Genomic DNA, 18,076 nt, shown 5'->3' on the forward strand with positions numbered 1-18,076 from the left:
CTGTTCCTTGTGAAATCATGAAAGTGAGTTTGTGAACCAGAAGAGAGGGTGGCCTGACCAGCGAGGTGGCTTTAGGGGAATGTTACTTTCCCATATTTAGGATATTACAAAGCATACAAACAAGTGTTCTCTTTAGCTTCTGGGGCTGGGTTTGTCTGCAGTCTTTTTTTTCCCTGAAGAGCAGCATCCTCTCAAGCACTGTTCACAAGCCTGTAACTCCAAGCAGTCACTGAGATGTGTGTTTAAAAGTCTATGCATGGCCAACTGCAGCAAGGCAGGCAACAATGGAGCATCCTTATGGATCCTTTATCTTGTAGGCAGGTCTTGAATCATGACATGGCAGCTTCAGGTTGTTTACCTGAGCTCTGGTGATTGAAGCTGTTACCATTAAATCTGTGATAACCCCTTGAGGGGTGTGTTGATTTGGCAGGGCCTGGTGTTTTGGTAATGGCAGGGGAGGAAACCATGGGGGGGCACAAGGGTGGCTTCTGTGGGAAGCTGCTAGGAGCTCCCACCATGTCCAGCAGAGCCAATCTCTCCAATCTCTGATGGCTCTGAGGATGGACATGCTGCTGGCCCAATTTAGAGAGGTTGGTAACGCCTTGGGGATGACATACTTCAGAAGAAAATCAAAACAGCATGTGCACAGCTTTCTCTGAGGGGTGGGGAGGTGCTGTGGCCACCAGCGTGGCCTGCAGGAACCGTGCCTGCCTGGCCGCCCTAGCCGGCCGTGTTGCGGCACTGGGCAGGGCCGGCGCCGGCGCTTCTCCTTCCCGGCGCTTCTCCTTCCCGGCGCTTCTCCTTCCCGGCGCTTCTCCTTCCCGGCGCTTCTCCTTCCCGGCGCTTCTCCTTCCCGCTCCCGCGCGAGGAGAGGCGTTGAACAGCGCCAGCGCCATGGCCGCTGCTGTCTGTGCCATGGCGCTGGGGCCATGTGGCCAACAGTGAAAACGTGGCGGGTGACTGCCCTATGCAGAACCTGGATGAAATCAACCTCTTGGTGCTGTGGGATCTGCAAGAATCTTTGAATTAGTGGAACTGGCAATGGTACTTACGAGCAGCAGTTTTTCTTATGGAAGAGAGGACACGTGAGGGAGACAACATGGCGGCACCAAGGTCAGTGGAAAAAGAGGGGGAGGAATTGCTGCAAAGCGCCAGAGCCGAGATTCCTCTGGAGGCCATGGTGAGGGCTATGGTGAAACAAACTCTGCCTTATAATGCGTGAGGTCCACAGGGGATGCAGAGATCCACTCGCAGCCCGTGGGAAAAGTGCTCCCAATGGAGCGAGTGGATGCAGGAGAACACTGTGATCCAGTGGGAGACCCAAACGAAGAGAGAAGGTTCCTGCTTCCAGAAATAGACAGAGAAGGCCCTTACATCCAAACTAAAGGAGCCTAGCCTTAAAAGACTACAACGTGTGTATGAGTGACATTTTGGGAAGACTGTATGCCCGTGGGAGGGGAGGAGACTTCCTGAGCGAACAGGAGATCTCGAGTGATGAACTGACCAAAACCCCCATGTGCTGTCTCCCTGTGCTGTCAGTGGGAAAGAGGTCAGAGCTAGGAAAAAAAAAGGATGTTTTAAAGGCTTATTTTGCTTCTCATTATCCTCCTCTATTTCTGTTAATAATAAATTTACGTTATGCCTTTAAATTTGAACCTGTTTTGCCTTTAGAATGTTTTCTCCTAGTCCTTATTTCAACTCATGAGCCCTTCATTCATTTTTTCCCCTCCGCTGCTCAGCTGTAGCAGAAGAAAGTAAGCAAACAACATTCATGGGTCCCTGGCATTTGGCCAATGTCAAACCACTATGGGGGAAAGGAATGGCAATATTTGTAAACATACCACCTTTTTGCTGAGTGAAATATGTCCAGTATTTGATAAAAAGAGTATTGCATGTGTGTAAAATACTGGGTTTCACCCATAACTAAATGATCAACTGCTACATTGTGTGAATATGGAGTGTAAAGGGCTGTGCTTAAAGTAATACCCAGCCTTGCTGCAGCACTGTGAGCATGAAGGTAAATAGCACATGAAAGCCTCAGTTCATTCCAGTTACTGAGAAGATGCTTTAAATCTATTTTCCAGTCTGTATTTAATTTTAGTTACCTGTGGATGTGGGGATGTCTAGAAGTGTTATGCTGTGGAGAGAGGAGAGACTGGGTTTTAAACTTCTGTTTTTACACCTTGTGTGCTCATTACATCCTGGAAACTTAATGTGGAAGCAGCTTTTTAGTGGGTGGGAATAATTCCCAGCTTTTTAGCTTGGTAGGGACAATTCCCAGCTTTCCTGCTGCATGTTCAGCAGGGCTGGTTTGGGGGCCAGGTGGTCAGGGCTGCCACAGCCTTGCAGTGTGAACAGGCCTGGCTGAGCTCTCCTGACTCTGGGGTAAATTACACTGGGCACACCTTGGTTTTTATTTCCCAGACATATTTTGAAACATCTTACAGCTCACTTTTCTAGTAGATGTGTTCAACAGTTTCTGTTATTTCCTTTCCCACCAAACCAATCATGAAATTCCAGAATGGTTTGGGCTGGGAGAGATCTTAAAGCCCATCCTGTCCTGCCTCCTGCCATGGGCAGGGACACCTTCCACTAGACCAGGTTGCTCCAAGTCCCATCCAGTCTGGCCTTGGAGACTTCAAGGAATGGGAGTGTTAGGAATTCTAGATGCTGGGCCTGGGGAGCGGGGCTGGAATATCCTTTTCTGTGTGTCCTTTTCCCCTGGCCATCAAACTTTGATGTTTTCTGGCTATAACACACAACCCAGGCTTCTCACATGGTGTTCTCTATGCAAAACTAATGAAAAATTTGCTAAAAGATTCCCCAGGCTCTTTCTCTACTATTTTCCTGTGGTGCTTTGTAGGTTTATTATATCTTTAAATGTTTATATTATATTCATAAGGAAAGCAATTATGAAAAATCTGTGCATCAATGGATTATAATGAGAGAAAATTAGATTTGTCTTTCATGCTTTTTTTTTCTGTTTCAGAAAAAGTGTAATCTCCTTCATGTTCAAAACAGCCATTTTATTGTCATTTAACTGTGTGCAGTGTTAAAAAGCTTTCAGTGGTGTTGAAAAAAAAATTCCAGAAGCTGTACTTGGAGAAAATGCAGAACTTACCTTTTAACAGAAAGCATTTCTCTCCAGTTTTTAACAAAATCAGTGATTTTTAATGAAAAGATTAGGATAAAAATGCATTCTGTGCTTTGTTTGTGTATTTGTCTGAGTGGTAGCCAGACTTGATCATTACCTTGGAACATCAGAGGATGAACTGAAGTTTGGACTGATTTTCCTTGGGGAGGAGCAGGAGCAGCATTTCTTGCTTTGCAACTTTTGTGTTATGTTACATAAGATCTACGTTTCCATGCATTATCTCCTTCTCCAATGTTTAAACACAAAAATAAACCCCCCAGTATCAGCACAACGATCCTCTCCTGGGGATCTCAGTGATCTCGTCCTTCTCGATGCAGAGTGAATGTCACCATGAGAGAGAGACACTGAGTGACGGTTTCCATGAATATTACTCAAGCCTCATAAAACAGAATATTCATATGTTTATAGCACTGGAATGGAGGAGAATTTTCAGATACAGAGCTGTGACTGACCAAATAAATGTCCTGCAGGCCAAGATAAGACTATCCCTGGACAATGAGAAATTTCATCTGTGTTTTGGAACTTCCTGCATTTTGCATTTCTGTCATGTTGGCTGTTTTTTTGTATTGAGGCAGCACCTTCTGTGAAGGACAAACTCCACACCTCATTTATTTGGGGTGTTCCAGCTACTGGTGTTTGGAAGTAATTGGTGCTTCAGTGCTGGGTGCAGATCACAGGCTCCTCCAGAGGCTTTTCAGTCATATCTGAAATGAACAGGGTCTATGCCTTTATTAATGTTCAGCTCTTTATTAAAAAATCAGCTCAACAAGGAGCTCGCCCCCGCTGTTGTAGCTTTAAAGGTAGCCGAAGGGTGAGCAGGCGTGCAGAGTCTGTCCCTGGAGTCTCTGTGGCACGCTGGTAGCTGGAGGTGAAGAGGTGTGCAGTCCGTATCTGAAGTCCCAGCAGACCATCCTCTCTCCTTTCCTCCTGGCACACTGGTAGCCGCAGGGTGAGGGGATGTGCAGAGCCTGCTGCCGAAGTCCAGCAGCAGCTGTCCCTCTCCTTCCCTCCTGGTAACACCAGGAAGTGTGTGTGTGCTTTGCTCCTGCTTCCCACAGCCCAGTCCAGTCTGGTCCTCTGTAGCTTATGGTGACAGGTCAAACAGAGACTAGGGATGGGGTTCCCTTTTCCCCAACGAGCACACCCATCCAGCCCCCTCCACTGTGCCCATCTTTTCCATTTAGGGCTGTTTTTCATCCCCAAAACCCCTCCCATGATTCCACTGGATTATTTTGCATCCCAGTCCTAGAACGGTAGTGAGGGTGGGGGGAGGTTGGTGATTCCCAGGAACAATTAGCTAATTAACATTTCAATGTCAGTACTTAGCCCAAGCCAATTGTCCCAGCCAGGCTGTTTTGTTCATAACAATATCCATGATACTGGGTTTCCCCTGGGCTTTTCTGAGCTCCCTGACTTTCTCTGTAGCTCTAGGCCTTCCCAAGGCTGGGCAAGTCTCATCCAGGTATCAGCAGAGTGTTCCAAATCACTCCTGACCTTCAAGTGTAGCTCCCTCATGGCTTTCATTTATTTACCTCCCAAAAGCCCTGATACCTTTACACAGCTGGAAAAAGCCTTGTATAAAGTTGAGTTCCCAATTTGAGGTAACCTGTGTGATGCTGCTTGACACATAAGCATTAAATCCAGGTTTATACCAAGAATTTCCTAATTTCCTCTCCCAGTCTGCCCTGCGGTGCAGAACTGTCTGGATTTTGTGAGACTGAGCTGATCCTTCTGCTGCTTTTCCTGTGTCTTCCACTTTGGCAGTACAGTGTGTTGTCTCCCTTCAGCAGTCCCAGCTGATCTAACTGGATTTCTTTTGCTTCTTCAGCTTCCAAACTTGCTGCAGAGCAGGGAAGGGACTATCACCTGTGTTATGCTTGGAGAAAGAATGCTTTGCATAGCTATATTTCCAGAGCCAAGAAAATAGATCTCAATTAGCATTACAATGTGTCCCATGTCTGGGTAAATGACCTGGGAGAACAAATCCTGTACTTTGTGAAGTGGTCTTGGTGTCAAGGTGTCTTGTGTCAAGACCTCTGGATAATTTATTAAAGTTTGGCTGGATTTTGTTAGCATTTCATTTGCCCATCAAAACTGTGGGCATAAAATGTTGATTTAGGGGCAGTAGAAGGACAGTGTTAAAAACTAAAACCAAGCAGTGTTCCTCAGCTTTTTCTAAACTCTCTCCATAGGTTTAAAAATTGCAAGACTTGCTTGAAAAAACTTGCTTTTTAAATTGTAGCAGGGTAAAGTAATTTCTTAGAAAGCAGTGCTTGGGAAAGGAGATACAGGACATTTTGTGATACTGAAGGAGTGAAAGAATGGAAAGAAGAATATTGATAAGAGGTCTTGGAAGAGCTGAAGGAACAGCAAGACAATGAAGGATGCGAGTGGGAAAGTGGGGTGATAAGGGGTAGAGCAGGAAACAGGATGAGAACTTGAAAAAGAGAATGCAGTTGAGTAGGAACCTGATGAACTAAACCAGTGGAGAGAGATGTGGAGAGGGATGTGACGAGCAGGGTAAAGTGAAAGTTGGATGTCCGGTTTGGGGCATTTGATATGGCTTAAAACACTTAAGTAGAGGAGGAACAATTCTGAAAATCTCTTCTAACAATATGAGAGCAAGGCAGAGGTCATGAGGGGTCATTTAAAGATACCTTCCTGTGCAGTAGTGTCTGTGCAGAATCCAGCTTGAGTCAGATGAGGCTTCCTGCAGGATTCACAGGCTCACCTCCTGGGATGTGTGCCCTGACTTCCTCATCAGTCCCAAATCACTGATCTGTGAGGAGATAGTGCACATTCTTTTATGGGCTAATGTGGAGAACTTGGCATGACACTGAGTGCAAGCTCTGAGAGGCTACACAGGCAGTTTTGGGAATATTTGAGTAATCACTGCTCTTCTGACTTTCAGCTCCCTGCTTTTCACGGGGAGAACATCAGCAATGTACTTTACTTGATGAAGTACTCGGATGCTGAGTGTGGAGAAGGAAGGTCTAACTGCCTGCACATGATTAGAAAGAATAGAACTGAGAGATGATACAGATGGAGGTACTTAAACCATAGTATCTACAAACTTTAATGTCTGAACAGGCAGAACTATAGCCCTGTTTCAGAGAGGGTTAGTCAGAGTGAAAGGAGAATGAGGGCTGTGATAAGAGCAGGCAGTGACACAGAAGACAGAAATTCTCCTCTCCTCTCTCCTTGCAACTGTCTTGGGGGATATTTTAAATAAAAGCTTTCATCCAGGAGGAGACTGAGGTGAGATAGAAGCAGAATTATTGCTAGAGCTATTACAGTATATTATTGTGAGTCAAATCATGATTGCCTAATATAAAACCAGAGCAGCTCATTGCCAGCTTTACACCTGGGGAAAAAGCAAACTGGAGTCCTTTGTAGGACTGTGTTTTTAGACACTTGAGTGCTTGACAGCTACACCGGAGATGCTTACTGCAATTCCCAGCACTTCCATGTGGGCAGCTCCCTGCTGTGCAGCTGTGGAGTCAGATCACTCTTGTTGCAGAGCAGGGACTGTGCAATCCCACGGGATGCCTTCCTGCAGCTAAAGGTGCACTGCTCTGGTGGTCTGGGCTGTCCACAGTGCTCAGTACCGACACATTGTTCAGTTCATTTGAGAAAAGAGAGGATCAGCTTGTACTTAAAGAGCAGCTGGGCTGAAAAGGGTCTTGGGGAAATGTGGAACGATGCTCAGAAAGGAGAGGGATGGACAGATGGGGAAGCATTTGAAATTTTTCAACTCCTGTGCAGTCTCTGTTTATAGATACATGGATGCTCAAATCACTTGCAAGGATGTTCCTTCTGTGTCCTTGCTAGTGCAGAGCTCTTGCTCTGGAGAAGAGACTGTTCTGTGAGCTGCTGTATTTGGGATGCCAGATGCTGTTACCTGGAGGAACTGTGACCCTGGGGCTCTGAAATGTGTCTGTGTTGCTGCTGTTTGATCTGTTACCCACTGCTCAGACTTGGTTGCTTTCCACCGCATTCAGTCTCAAACTGTGGCTCTCCCTCGTGGGGCCCTTCTGTCATCCAGGTTTAATGAACAGAGTTTCTCTCTTGACCATGAATTTTAAGGGTGGCAGAGCTCTCCACAGCAGTGTCAGGAGCTTAAACACCTCTTTCCTCTTGCCTCTGCTTCTTCCTGCTGCTGAACCTGCTCTTGTTTTCTCTGAGCCTGGAGAAACCCAGACCTTGGTGTGTGATAATTACTGTGCGTGCTTTCCTCTCTCACGTCTCTGCTCTCCATCTCTCAGTTTTTCTTGTCCTTGTAGCTTATCTGTCACTTTCTCAAGGTTCAGTGAGACAGGTTTTCAAGTCTTAAGCCAGGTGGAAACAAGTCCAAAGAATGAGCTGCTCCTGAGCAGCTGTGACACTGACGATCTATTTCTCCAGAGTGAACTTGTGAAAATGTAAATTTTTAACAAAGGTTGCTGTTTACTTTGCACTGCAGAGGTCTCTTTTGCCATGTCTAAGACACTATTGAGGGGAATACCTCTTGAGTGCCTGCTCATTCCCTGAGGGCAGGTGCTGAGGGATTATGAACAGTGCTGAACAGAGCAGGTGGATCACACACAGAGACACACCTTGGGCACAGTACCACAGGACAAGCACAAACTTATCCTGAGCAGCAGCTTGCTCAGACTGTTTGGGGGAGGAAGAAAGGCAGTGTGGGAATGCTGCAATTACTCATCTAGTTAAGTGTCTGCTCCACAAGGCTGGTTTCCCTTTACCCTGGAATAAGGTTTTGCAGGGAGTATCTGTTTCTTCTTCTGGCAGGGATTCCACCAGTGAAGATTGTGGTTCATGACTTACAAACACATGCTGTGTGTGCCATGCAGGACTTGGAGCCAGGTAGGGACTCCTTAGCTTCCTCTTTGTGTGCTGTGTCTGGTCTGAGTATCCTATTAGAGCTTGACACTAATGCATTTTATAATGCAAACTCACAAGAAAGGATCTGAGTTTTCAGTGTGGGCTTGACTGTGGAGTGTCAGGCTTTGCAGCATTAGGGTTGTGCAGGAGTGCCACAGAATGTGCCAGTTTCTTTGCACAGGTATGGTGCCTGATGGCTCAGCTTGGCTCAGGTTTAGGGAGGGGAGGTGGGACAATCAGCCCCATGTGTTTGCTCGGCATCTCCAACAATGGCTGTGCTGCTGAGTGATCCTTTTACAGACTGTGTTGTAGCAAAAACTGCATTTGACACCTTTAAACACAAGGTTTGGTTGGGAGCTGAAGATGTCCCACATTATGTACCCAGCGTGAGTAGAGCTTGGTCTCCACATCCCAATCACCCTCTTGCTATGAGGTTTGCAGGGCTGTTTTCACTGAGATCCTGAATTGTTTCTTCTCTGCTTCCCTTGATAAACACATACCCTCTGCAGTTTATGAAATCAGTAACACACCTGCTGCAGATTGGTTGGACATCACAAACCCAAGGTCTATACCAAGGAATTCATCGGGACAGAGGTCTGGAGATGCAATAACTGTCCTGGAGGTGCAATAACGCATAGCTGGGTAAATGGCCCTTGAGATGATTAACTCGGAGATGTGCAGCAGTGGCAGTACACTTGTGTTTAAGCGGAGCCTCGGAGAATGTGGAGGAATGTCCCTCTAGACAGGGACTGGGAGGTGCTTGCTCAGCACTTCTGCCTTCATGTGGGAGCACAGCTGCAAACAGCCTTTCAGAGGTTCATCCAGCCCTAGCTGTGCTCGAGGAGCCTCTGATGTGGGCACAGCTTGAAAGGCTTTAAAATACGTTTTGTCAGTCACAAAGTGCAGCATGGTTTTCTCTTTCTTGTGCTGTGATTCACCAAGTCCTTCCGCTATAAAACCACCATTTTTCATATAAAACTACATTAAACAGGCCCTGAACAACTGCAGTCTGTGGCTGGGGGAGGCAAACGTCCTGTCATAATCCTCAGGAGAGAGCAGTTTGTGACCTATATCATTATTAGCAATGAAATAGTTCTCAGCTTGGGCTAGCAGCAAGATTTTCTTTTAAATATTTTAGTTTCTTGGTTCCAGCTGTCCAGTTGGTCTTTGTTTCCTGAACTTCAGTTTGTATTGAGCAGCACCTCAGCTAAAACTGTGGTTGTAAAATATTCTACAAGAATGGTGGTGCTTCAAATAACTTACTCAAAAATTTGTATATCTTAACATTGAACTATTTTTGCAGTAAATTAATTTGCTTTTGGAAACAAAAGCAATCCTACAGTGTCTTCTTCTGCATACATTATTAATGGCAATCCATTTTTTATTTAATGAAAACTTATGCAAAGAGCAAGGGAGGAAGGCTGGCAGCATCCTTGGTCTGTCTCTGCATAGATAACCTCAAGCAATCAAAGAGGTTACATTTAAAATCCTCTCTTGGTTGGCACTTCTGTCTTCTTAAATGGAATAGTGTTTAAACTCAGAGAAACTATCAGAGGTGGAAAGAAAGTACTGGCAGAGGTGAGAAGTGATAAAGAATTGCATAATACTGTTCCTGAAGTGGTTGAGAGAAATTTCTGTTAGGAGAGAATTGTCTGAAATAAGAGTTGCTGTTGCAGCTTCCCAAAATTTATTTACGTATTAGAAAGCTGAATCATTATGTAATCAAATTATCCGTGTTAGTTCTATCAACTTGAAGTTAAACAAATTGGTCATGGGTTCAGCCATGTCATAGAGCAGCTTTCCAGGTTGGAGATTTGTTTTGAATTTGATTCTGAGCCACCCCCTGTTACTCCGAGGATTAAGAGAAAATGTTTCCAAGCCAATTCCTACTTTAACAACAAATTAGAGCTTGCAGTTAGGGATGCTCTGCTCTGTTCTCCTAATTGAAAAAACAGCAACAAAGCCCCATTTGTGTCACTTGTTATTGTGATAATTCAAGCCCTAACTAGAAGAAAAGCAAAGCTGACTGGAGAGAGATCTTGTCTGTATTGGAAAAATTATCCATTACTGTCAAAATTTACCTCCAGCAGAAAGAACCCAGCGCATGTGCAGGAAACCTGCGAGGTTACATCAAACCATAGGAGTTTTGAGCCTGGTTGTCCAAGAGACATCTTAAAGACCTTTTTAAATGTGACACTTGGACATGCCCAGTGGTGTTCCTAATAACTGGTGAATTCTAGTTAGCTGTGAAACAAAATCCTTATTACTGTTTACTTGTACAGTCCTGAGCCCTGGCCTTGGAAAAAGGCTGTGCTGCACTGAAAAATGTACAGATAAAGAGTGAGAGAGGCTCTGGCCTTGGCAGGTTTGTAGCTGGAGTGCAGGAGAACAGGTAGCCCTGGATGAGGAGAGAGAAGCTGGCAGGAGGAGCTGGAGGTGGGATCTCAACATGGAAACACAAAGCAGCAGCAGGGCACAATCCTCTGCCATGCCTCAACTCCTGGCTGTGCAGGGAGTGCATGTGCTCAGTCTCTGCACTGAAATGCACCTTCTTTCTACTTGTCATAAGTTCCAGGTAGCTGGAGCTGTAGTAAATACATTTCCCTAATTTTTCCCCATAGCTATTTCTAGTCCTTTAAGCAGGGTAGCAGACCTTAAGCTGTAGCAGATGCTGTGTGGACAGTGTCTGTTGTGCTTTTATGCTTTATTATTTTCTGAAGTGACAGCTTTGGTTTTGCTTTGGTTCTGTTTCATTCAGCTTGGATTGAACATGTATTGAACACTGTTCACCAGGAACTGTGGAACCAAGTTTTAGTCTTGCTCCTTTTAAGCAGAAGTTTATCTTCTATCTGTGGTCACTTTAGGGTGCAGTATTTTATTGTAGTACACGTGGGTGGAGAATTTCCACAGAGTTTCTTACTTTGTGTTCTCATTCTGTTGGTGCTTTGGGGCCTTGGACCACTGGGGACCTCTGACCTGGCTCTGTCCCCATCACTTCATGCAAATCCTTCACTTCTCAGCATGCTTTTGTTTTCTCCTGTTTTGGAATTTGAATTTACTTCCCCACTTAAGTTAGAGGCCAAGTCCACCAGCTGAGGTATAAAATCCCTAGGATGAATTCACCCAGTATCCCTTTGTCTCTGCACTGGGAGCTGCAGGTCCAGGGGCAGGAAGGGTGTTTAAACAGCTTCTGCAGCCCAGCAGCCACTGATGGAAAATGAGAACAGCTTTTTTTCCTCAATGGACATGTTGTTTCCTATTAAGTTCTTCTATCTTTAGGTTGTCCCATTCCCGCATGTCTGTTTCGGTGAAACAAAGAAAAATTAGCATTAGGAAAGAGGGATTTGGTAAGGATCATTCAGCTTTCTAGGCACAGAACTGGTATAACCTGTTTGACTTTGCTCAGCTTTGCCTAGCTTGAATCTTCCATCTCCTGTAAGTGCTGAGCTCATGCTTGGCCTGGCTGTCCTTAGCCATCAGGGCTGATGAACGGAGTTACTGTCTCTGGGTTGTACAGCATTTAGCAAGCAGTGCTGATCCAACCATTACAGACTAAAAAAGAACAGTTATAGAGAATGTTCTGTATGATTTGGGGCTGTGCAGCCTCTTCTGTTGAATTTTAAACGAAACGGTGGTGTTTTGGAAGTCTTTTTGTCTTTCTGAGCTTGGTGTTTTGCTGAGTCCAAAGAGTATACAGAATTTCACACCCCTCCCTCCCCCAAATCTTCACGTACACTGATAACACTCAGCATCCTACTGTGTTGAAAGGAGCTATGTGCAAAACCTTTAGATTCTACAAGGAGTTTCCATGGGCTGTGACCAGACAATAGCTAGTATTGCTATAAATTCTAGCTTGTACCTTTGAGCTTCAGGCAGGAGTAGCAGTGATAACAATACAGAAATTATTGGGCAGTTTCACATAAGTGAGAAGAGCTCTGCATTCTGTACTGATGCAGAAAGGTTAAAATGACTTGATGAAGGTCACACAAGAAGCTGATGGCCAAACCAGGACTGAGGGTTGTCCATCATCCAGGCTTTCTTCTTATTTACTAGACCTTAGTGTGTCGGGTGGAGAGCTCATCATCCTCACTGCTGCATTGGTGGTCTGGTGAAGGATTTCATCTTTTAATGGGATCTGAAAGTTGGGTTGTAATAATTATTTCTCATTTCTGATTTGATGTATGAACTAGAAATTTTAATAGCAGTTTTTACACAGCTCTTTTTCAAACTGGCTGCATAAACAGAGAAATAAATTAAGGCTTACAAGTCTCCTCTGGGAATGCAGTAAATATTACTTTGTTTTCCAAAAGGAGGAAGCAGAACAGCAAACACATTAATGTGATATATCCAAGGTTAACCAGTTTGCAGAACTGGGAATAACTCCTGCTCATATAATCCTTACCTGGTCACCTGTTTTAAGTGTTATTTAGGGGTTGAACCATGCAGAGCAGATGAAAACATCCCTACGTGTATCCGAGGGACTAGGATGGAGGTGCTCAGGATAAGAGAGGCCTTCTCCTCCTGCAGCCGGGAAAGGGTTACAGCTGAAATGCCTGTAGCAGCCTCAGGAAAACATGAATCGGTGCTGCTGAGGGAGGGCAAGATGGGAGCCCAGACCCGCGAGCTGCCTTGTGCTTTTCCTTTATAAACACCCCTTTTTGGGGGGGGCTAAACCCGGGGCTCCGGAGCATCCCCAGCCGCTGCCCCTTCCTTCCCCCGGCAGCTCCACGCCGCTGCTGCCGCGGCTCCGTCTGCGCCTTGTGTGCCGTGCTCTGTGCTCTGTGCTGGGTGTGCTCTGTGCTCTGCTCTGTGCTCTGTGCTCTGTGCTGGGTGTGCTCTGTGCTCTGCTCTGTGCTGGGTGTGCTCTGTGCTGCGCTCCCTGCTCTGTGCTCTGTGCTCTGCTCTGTGCTGCGCGCTCCCTGCTCTGTGCTCTGTGCTGGGTGTGCTCTGTGCTCTGCTCTGTGCTCTGTGCTGGGTGTGCTCTGTGCTCTGCTCTGTGCTGGGTGTGCTCTGTGCTCTGTGCTCTGCTCTGTGCTGCGCGCTCCCTGCTCTGTGCTCTGTGCTGGGTGTGCTCGGTGCTCTGCTCTGTGCTCTGTGCTCTGCTCTGTGCTGCGCGCTCCCTGCTCTGTGCTCTGCTCTGTGCTGCGCTCCCTGCTCTGTGCTCTGAGCTCTGCTCTGTGCTGCGCGCTCCCTGCTCTGTGCTGGGTGTGCTCTGTGCTGGGTGTGCTCTGTGCTGGGTGTGCTCTGTGCTCTGTGCTGGGTGTGCTCTGTGCTGCGCTCCCTGCTCGCTGGGGGCCGTACACGCAGCATGGAGGGAGGGCCCGGCGGCGCCGCCTGCCCCGGCCGCCGCTCGGCCGCGGGCGCCGCCGGAGCCGGAGCTGGGAGCGGCATCGATGGATCGCGCAGGTCAGTGCCGGCCGTACCCTCAGGACGCTCCTCCGGGACGAGCCTCCCTTCCCCGCTTTTATTTTAACCCTCACCAATGGCGTGCTGAGACCGTATCACCGAGAGATGTGATTATTTCACACTTGGTCAGAGCCGGCGATGCCTAAGAAAAATGTACAGCGGGACTAAGGAAGGCAAGCGTGGCGTTTCCACCCAGCAAATGCAAGTTCATTTTAATATTTGCTGTATGTTTTAACCCATGTAAATGACTGTGTGTCTTAAGTGGTTGAACGTTTGAATGGAGAAAGGTTAATTGCCTGCTTCAGCCACATTACACTGTGTAGCTCCCAGCAGCATACCAGAAGTAGACAAAGTCTAATTTTGCATTCTATCCTTTTTGTGACAGCAGTCCTTGAGGCATTTTCGGGTAAAGTGTGTAGAACACGATTATCAGCATGACAGAAAATGCATTATTTGTTGAAAAATGTACTATATCCTGTGCATAGCAGAGAGGAGCACACAGTATGTACTTTGTGTGAAAGCAGCAATAGTCACAAGGACTCTTTGCTGAGTGTATTTTTTTTTTCTTTTCTAATGGATAACGAAGAGCTGTTGATGGGATATGGGTTTAGGAGCAGTAGTTCTGGAGGGCCAGGTTATCTTGAGTATGTTGTTAAAATTCTTGTGGAATGAGGCAGTGCTGATTATCTTCAGGGCAAATCATCTCCTTCACCCTGGACTCTGGTGTGTGCTGTGTCTGATAGGAAGTATGCCTAGTGCTGCTGCAGTTCAGTTGGGATTTTCTACTTCAGGGCTGAAAGTGAATAAATATTTACTGCTGAGGTAAAAAGGAGGGAGCTGTGGACCCGGTATTATTTAAAATTTGCTGTTACTGCCTACCTGGGTTACAGATCAAGGTGGTTTTACCACACCAGAAGTTATTTATGAACCAAGGTGCCAGAAGCTGGAGACGCAGGTTCTTATTTCACTGTTTAACACATTATCAACAAAGTCTTAGTAATTTATGCTGACTCCTCCTACTTCACTTACACTGCCAGAAACCAAAGGAGAGTAACTCACATCAGTACTGCAAAATTTCTTTGAATTTGTCTGTGTTTTCTTTCTGCCATGAAATATTTATTCTTAGGAAAGCTGCTGCTGGATATCTGCTCATTATTTGACTTGGGCACTGTGAGAAAGGTAGTTGGAAAATTTTGCTTCTACTTACTTGGAAACAAAACTGTATTTAAAAAGTGACTGTGTCTAGTGTGCTAATGCTGAAGGCTTTGCACTCCCCGGCTTCCTTTGTTATGGAAAAAGCACAAAATGCAATATATTGGCAATATGTTGTTACCCAAGGATAGAGCCACAGGCTTACGGGAAGGAATTTTGTAAATAGGAACTACAGGATTTGTGTTTGGTGTCCTTTGGGAATGAGCTGTGAGAAGCTGGCAGTGTCAGTATGTGCAGTATGAGGTTTCTGGCTGAAGACAATTTAGCAGTGGTTTGATAAAATCTATGCAGTTTTCCTCCAAATGGATCTTGTCGTCCATGAAGTCTGCAGATTAAATATGTTTCAGTTCTGGCAGTGACATCCCCTATTTTTGTCACTTCTGCAGAGTCCAGAGTATGACAGAGCTAAGGATGAGCTTATTATGGTTGCCTCTCTGAATGCAGATCTCTTGCTCATGTCCTGCCTTTCAGCACAGAGATAAAATTGGTATTGTTTTTTTGGAAGCAAAGCTTGTATTTAACAGGATTATAGGAGTATTTTTAACTTTCTGCTCTCACTCCAATGCTCCTGATGGATGCTTGGAGTGCGGGGAATTTGCTGGTTATTGATGTCAAAGTGAATGTGCTGTGCTGATGCAGATTTTCTTGAGGAAAAACGTCCTTTTCCTAGTGGCACATCAGAGGGCTGCAGAGTCCTTGCCCTACTCATAAAAATGGCTTTGGGACTGGAGGGAAGAGGGACAGAAAGCAGCAGTGCTGAGCTGGTGCCAGGGCAGTGGTTGGGGACAGGGGCAGAGCCATGGATGTTCCCGGGGTGGGGAGAATCTTGGAGCCAGGCTGGGGGTTGATGTTCGGACCTGGTGCTCGGCACGGCGCAGCCTGGGGTGACTTGGGTGTCACAGCGTGTCCCCTGCTCACAGCTGAGCTGCCTGTCCTCCTGACCTCTGCCTGCCCTCCAGCTCCAGCACACAGCTTTCCCAGGCTCCGGCCCCCCGGGATGCTTTCCATGGAAAAAAATCCCACATCTTTTCTTATTGCAAGGAGGGGACAATTTTATTGGTCCATTAGTGAACACGTCCTTGGCTCCCCCAAGTCTTTTTGCAACAACCAGTGTAACAATGTCCTGTGTGACATACTCTCAGTATTTATATCAAAAATACAGAAATAATAATTTAATTCCGCTTTGTCAAGCTTTTTGGTTTAATCTTCCTTTGTGTTGAACTGTGTTTTTCCTTAGCATTTGATACTTTATGACAACTTCATGCTCTGGTGTCAGGGACCACAGTTTAATCTTTTGATATTCTGCTCCTGATAGTTGTCATTAAAAGGCATTAAATCCTTAGTTTTCACTTATGTTGAAAAAAAGGAATGTTATTCCCAGGTTCCATTCAGTTATCAGCTGGAAGAAAAGAGGAAAAAACCTCACAGAATCCCTGGTGAAAAGGAGAGATAATGTGAGTTTGAAACGGTGCATGTGATGGACAAAAAGCAGGAGAACTGGGATGGGATCTGAGCTTCCCAGTCCTGAGCCTCAAGACCAAAGCAGGCAGCTCATTAGCTGTTGAGTCAGAGCAGGGTAGACTCCAGTGTCTTTTCATGTAAAAAAGAAAAAAATAGGCAGAATGTACAACTTCTGTCTGTTTTTTTTCAGTTGGGAATAGTGACAGGATGCAGTGACAGGGGCTTCAAAGGAATGGGCATTTCTAGAATTCCATTCAGCTCCTTAGGATGGAGTGGTGCAGCTACTCAGCTGCTCGCTGTTGTGTTTGTTGGAGGAGGTTGTGTGTGCTGTTTCTGGAGCTTGCAAACATGCCTGAATTGGGGATCCAGAAAGAAGCTGAGGGATGACGCTCAGCACCTGGGTGCATTTCACACTGCCAGCTGCTCCTTTGGCTGATGGGAAGATCAGGTGTGATTTAGAGTGGGGATGACAGGAGGAGGGTAGGAGTTGGAACTTGGTACCTTGCTTTAAGGCACCATTTGTATTCCAGCTTCTCTTACATCCCGTGTTCACTCCTTCTGAAAGGAAGGACCGTGGAATGAGTTATCCCAGCACCTCTGGGGACACCTTAGAGGTGATGTAACACCTGCTTTTCCATCAGTTGCCTCTCCTTATGCAATCCACATCTAATCTAGTTTGCTTCCTCCCCTGGGTAAAACAACAGTAAAAGTGCAGTACTTGCTAAAAGATCTGCTCCAGTTTTCCTTTAGTCTGGTCTGAGGAGCTTTGTGGTGGCAGAGGCCACCCTTGTTGCAGTGGCTGTACTGGGCAGAGGCAGGCGTGCCTAGGAACAGGCTGGCTGTGTGATCATCTGTGTCAGATTGCTGCATTTATAAAGGGTTGGGCCTTGCCTCTGCCGTCAGCAGGTCCCACACCTGGCTAAACTCCTGAGGCATCCAGAAGTGACGCAGCATTGCTGCTCCTTGGGTTACAGACTTACTCCAGGTTCACTCCGAGGCTCCTCAAAGGTCTACATTCTCCAGTTAATTCAGCGTGGGGAAGGACTTCCAACCCGATACTTCCCATAATGCTAAGACCAGAAAGCCCTTGTTCATTAGCATTGATGAGAGTTTAACTCAGCTCTTTGTTTCTTGCTTCAGACAGTTCAAGCTGGGGGCAGTTTTAGCTGGGGGATCCTGTGGCTTTTCTGGAATAAGAGATGATGTTTTCCGGGACATAGAGGTGATACATGGGCAGTGGTGGTGGTTGCTCTCTCCTGGCAGATGGATTTAGTGCAGTGTGCAGCCCTGTTGGGATTTAACCACCCTTGGAAGGGGCAGTTTTGTGGCTGGGACTCTCCACTGGATCACTGGGTGCATGTCCCTGTTCCGAGTGTGACACTAATGAACACCAGCAGGCTGGAGTTTCTCCCTTTCATTGTGTGTTGTACAGGGATTTTCCTACTCACAGGGCTATTGAATAGTCAAGGATTTCTCAAAATATTTTCTCCCTGGGTTTATAAATTAGTGCTCCAAACCGTGTTCAGGACTGGAATGTGGCAGATGCGATTTCAGCCCTTAAGGAGTATTTTAACTGTGCAAACAGGCTTGATTCTCTGGCCACTTGTTTTCATTTGTGTATTTCAGAAGGCTTTGTCCTTTTAGAAGTGAAACATAACAAGATACCACACAAACCTTTTTCAGAAATAATAAATACAATATTTCCAAGGCTTTTCAGTCTGCTGTTCTCCGTGCATTTGCTCTTACTGATACTTTAGTGGAATAGCTTTGCTTGCTGCATGAGATAAATGTAATTTGTAAATGAGCATTGTATCTCTTTGCAGTGTCAGTGTGCTGGCTTCTGTTTTGGGAGTGTAAATATGCTGGGCCAGTGCATACCATGCTTTTTAAAAAACTATTTACATAAAATATCCAACTATTTTAAGTGCATATGCCTTTAGTGGCTCTGTGAAACTCTGTTTG

The 18,076-nt window shown here is 45.9% G+C and overlaps 1 protein-coding gene across 8 annotated transcripts in view; it reads left to right on the forward strand.

Annotated features, from left to right (window-relative positions):
- ARHGAP32 (Rho GTPase activating protein 32) overlaps nt 1–18,076 on the forward strand; it is a 238,584-nt gene that overhangs the window by 50,211 nt on the left and 170,297 nt on the right. For 2 of the 8 annotated variants that reach the window (XM_030290909.4, XM_072918147.1), the window contains exon 1: nt 13,287–13,441. The exons of 5 other annotated variants lie outside the window; for them this stretch is intronic. In XM_030290909.4, the coding sequence (XP_030146769.4) occupies nt 13,344–13,441 (98 nt within the window). In that variant the 5' untranslated portion in view covers nt 13,287–13,343. Of the gene's footprint in view, nt 1–13,286; nt 13,442–13,571; nt 13,643–18,076 lie in introns of those variants that run through there. One more of the 8 variants, XM_072918148.1, reaches the window with a different exon arrangement.

The sequence above is a fragment of the Taeniopygia guttata genome, chromosome 24 (genome assembly GCF_048771995.1).
Source record: "Taeniopygia guttata chromosome 24, bTaeGut7.mat, whole genome shotgun sequence".
NCBI lineage: Eukaryota > Metazoa > Chordata > Aves > Passeriformes > Estrildidae > Taeniopygia > Taeniopygia guttata.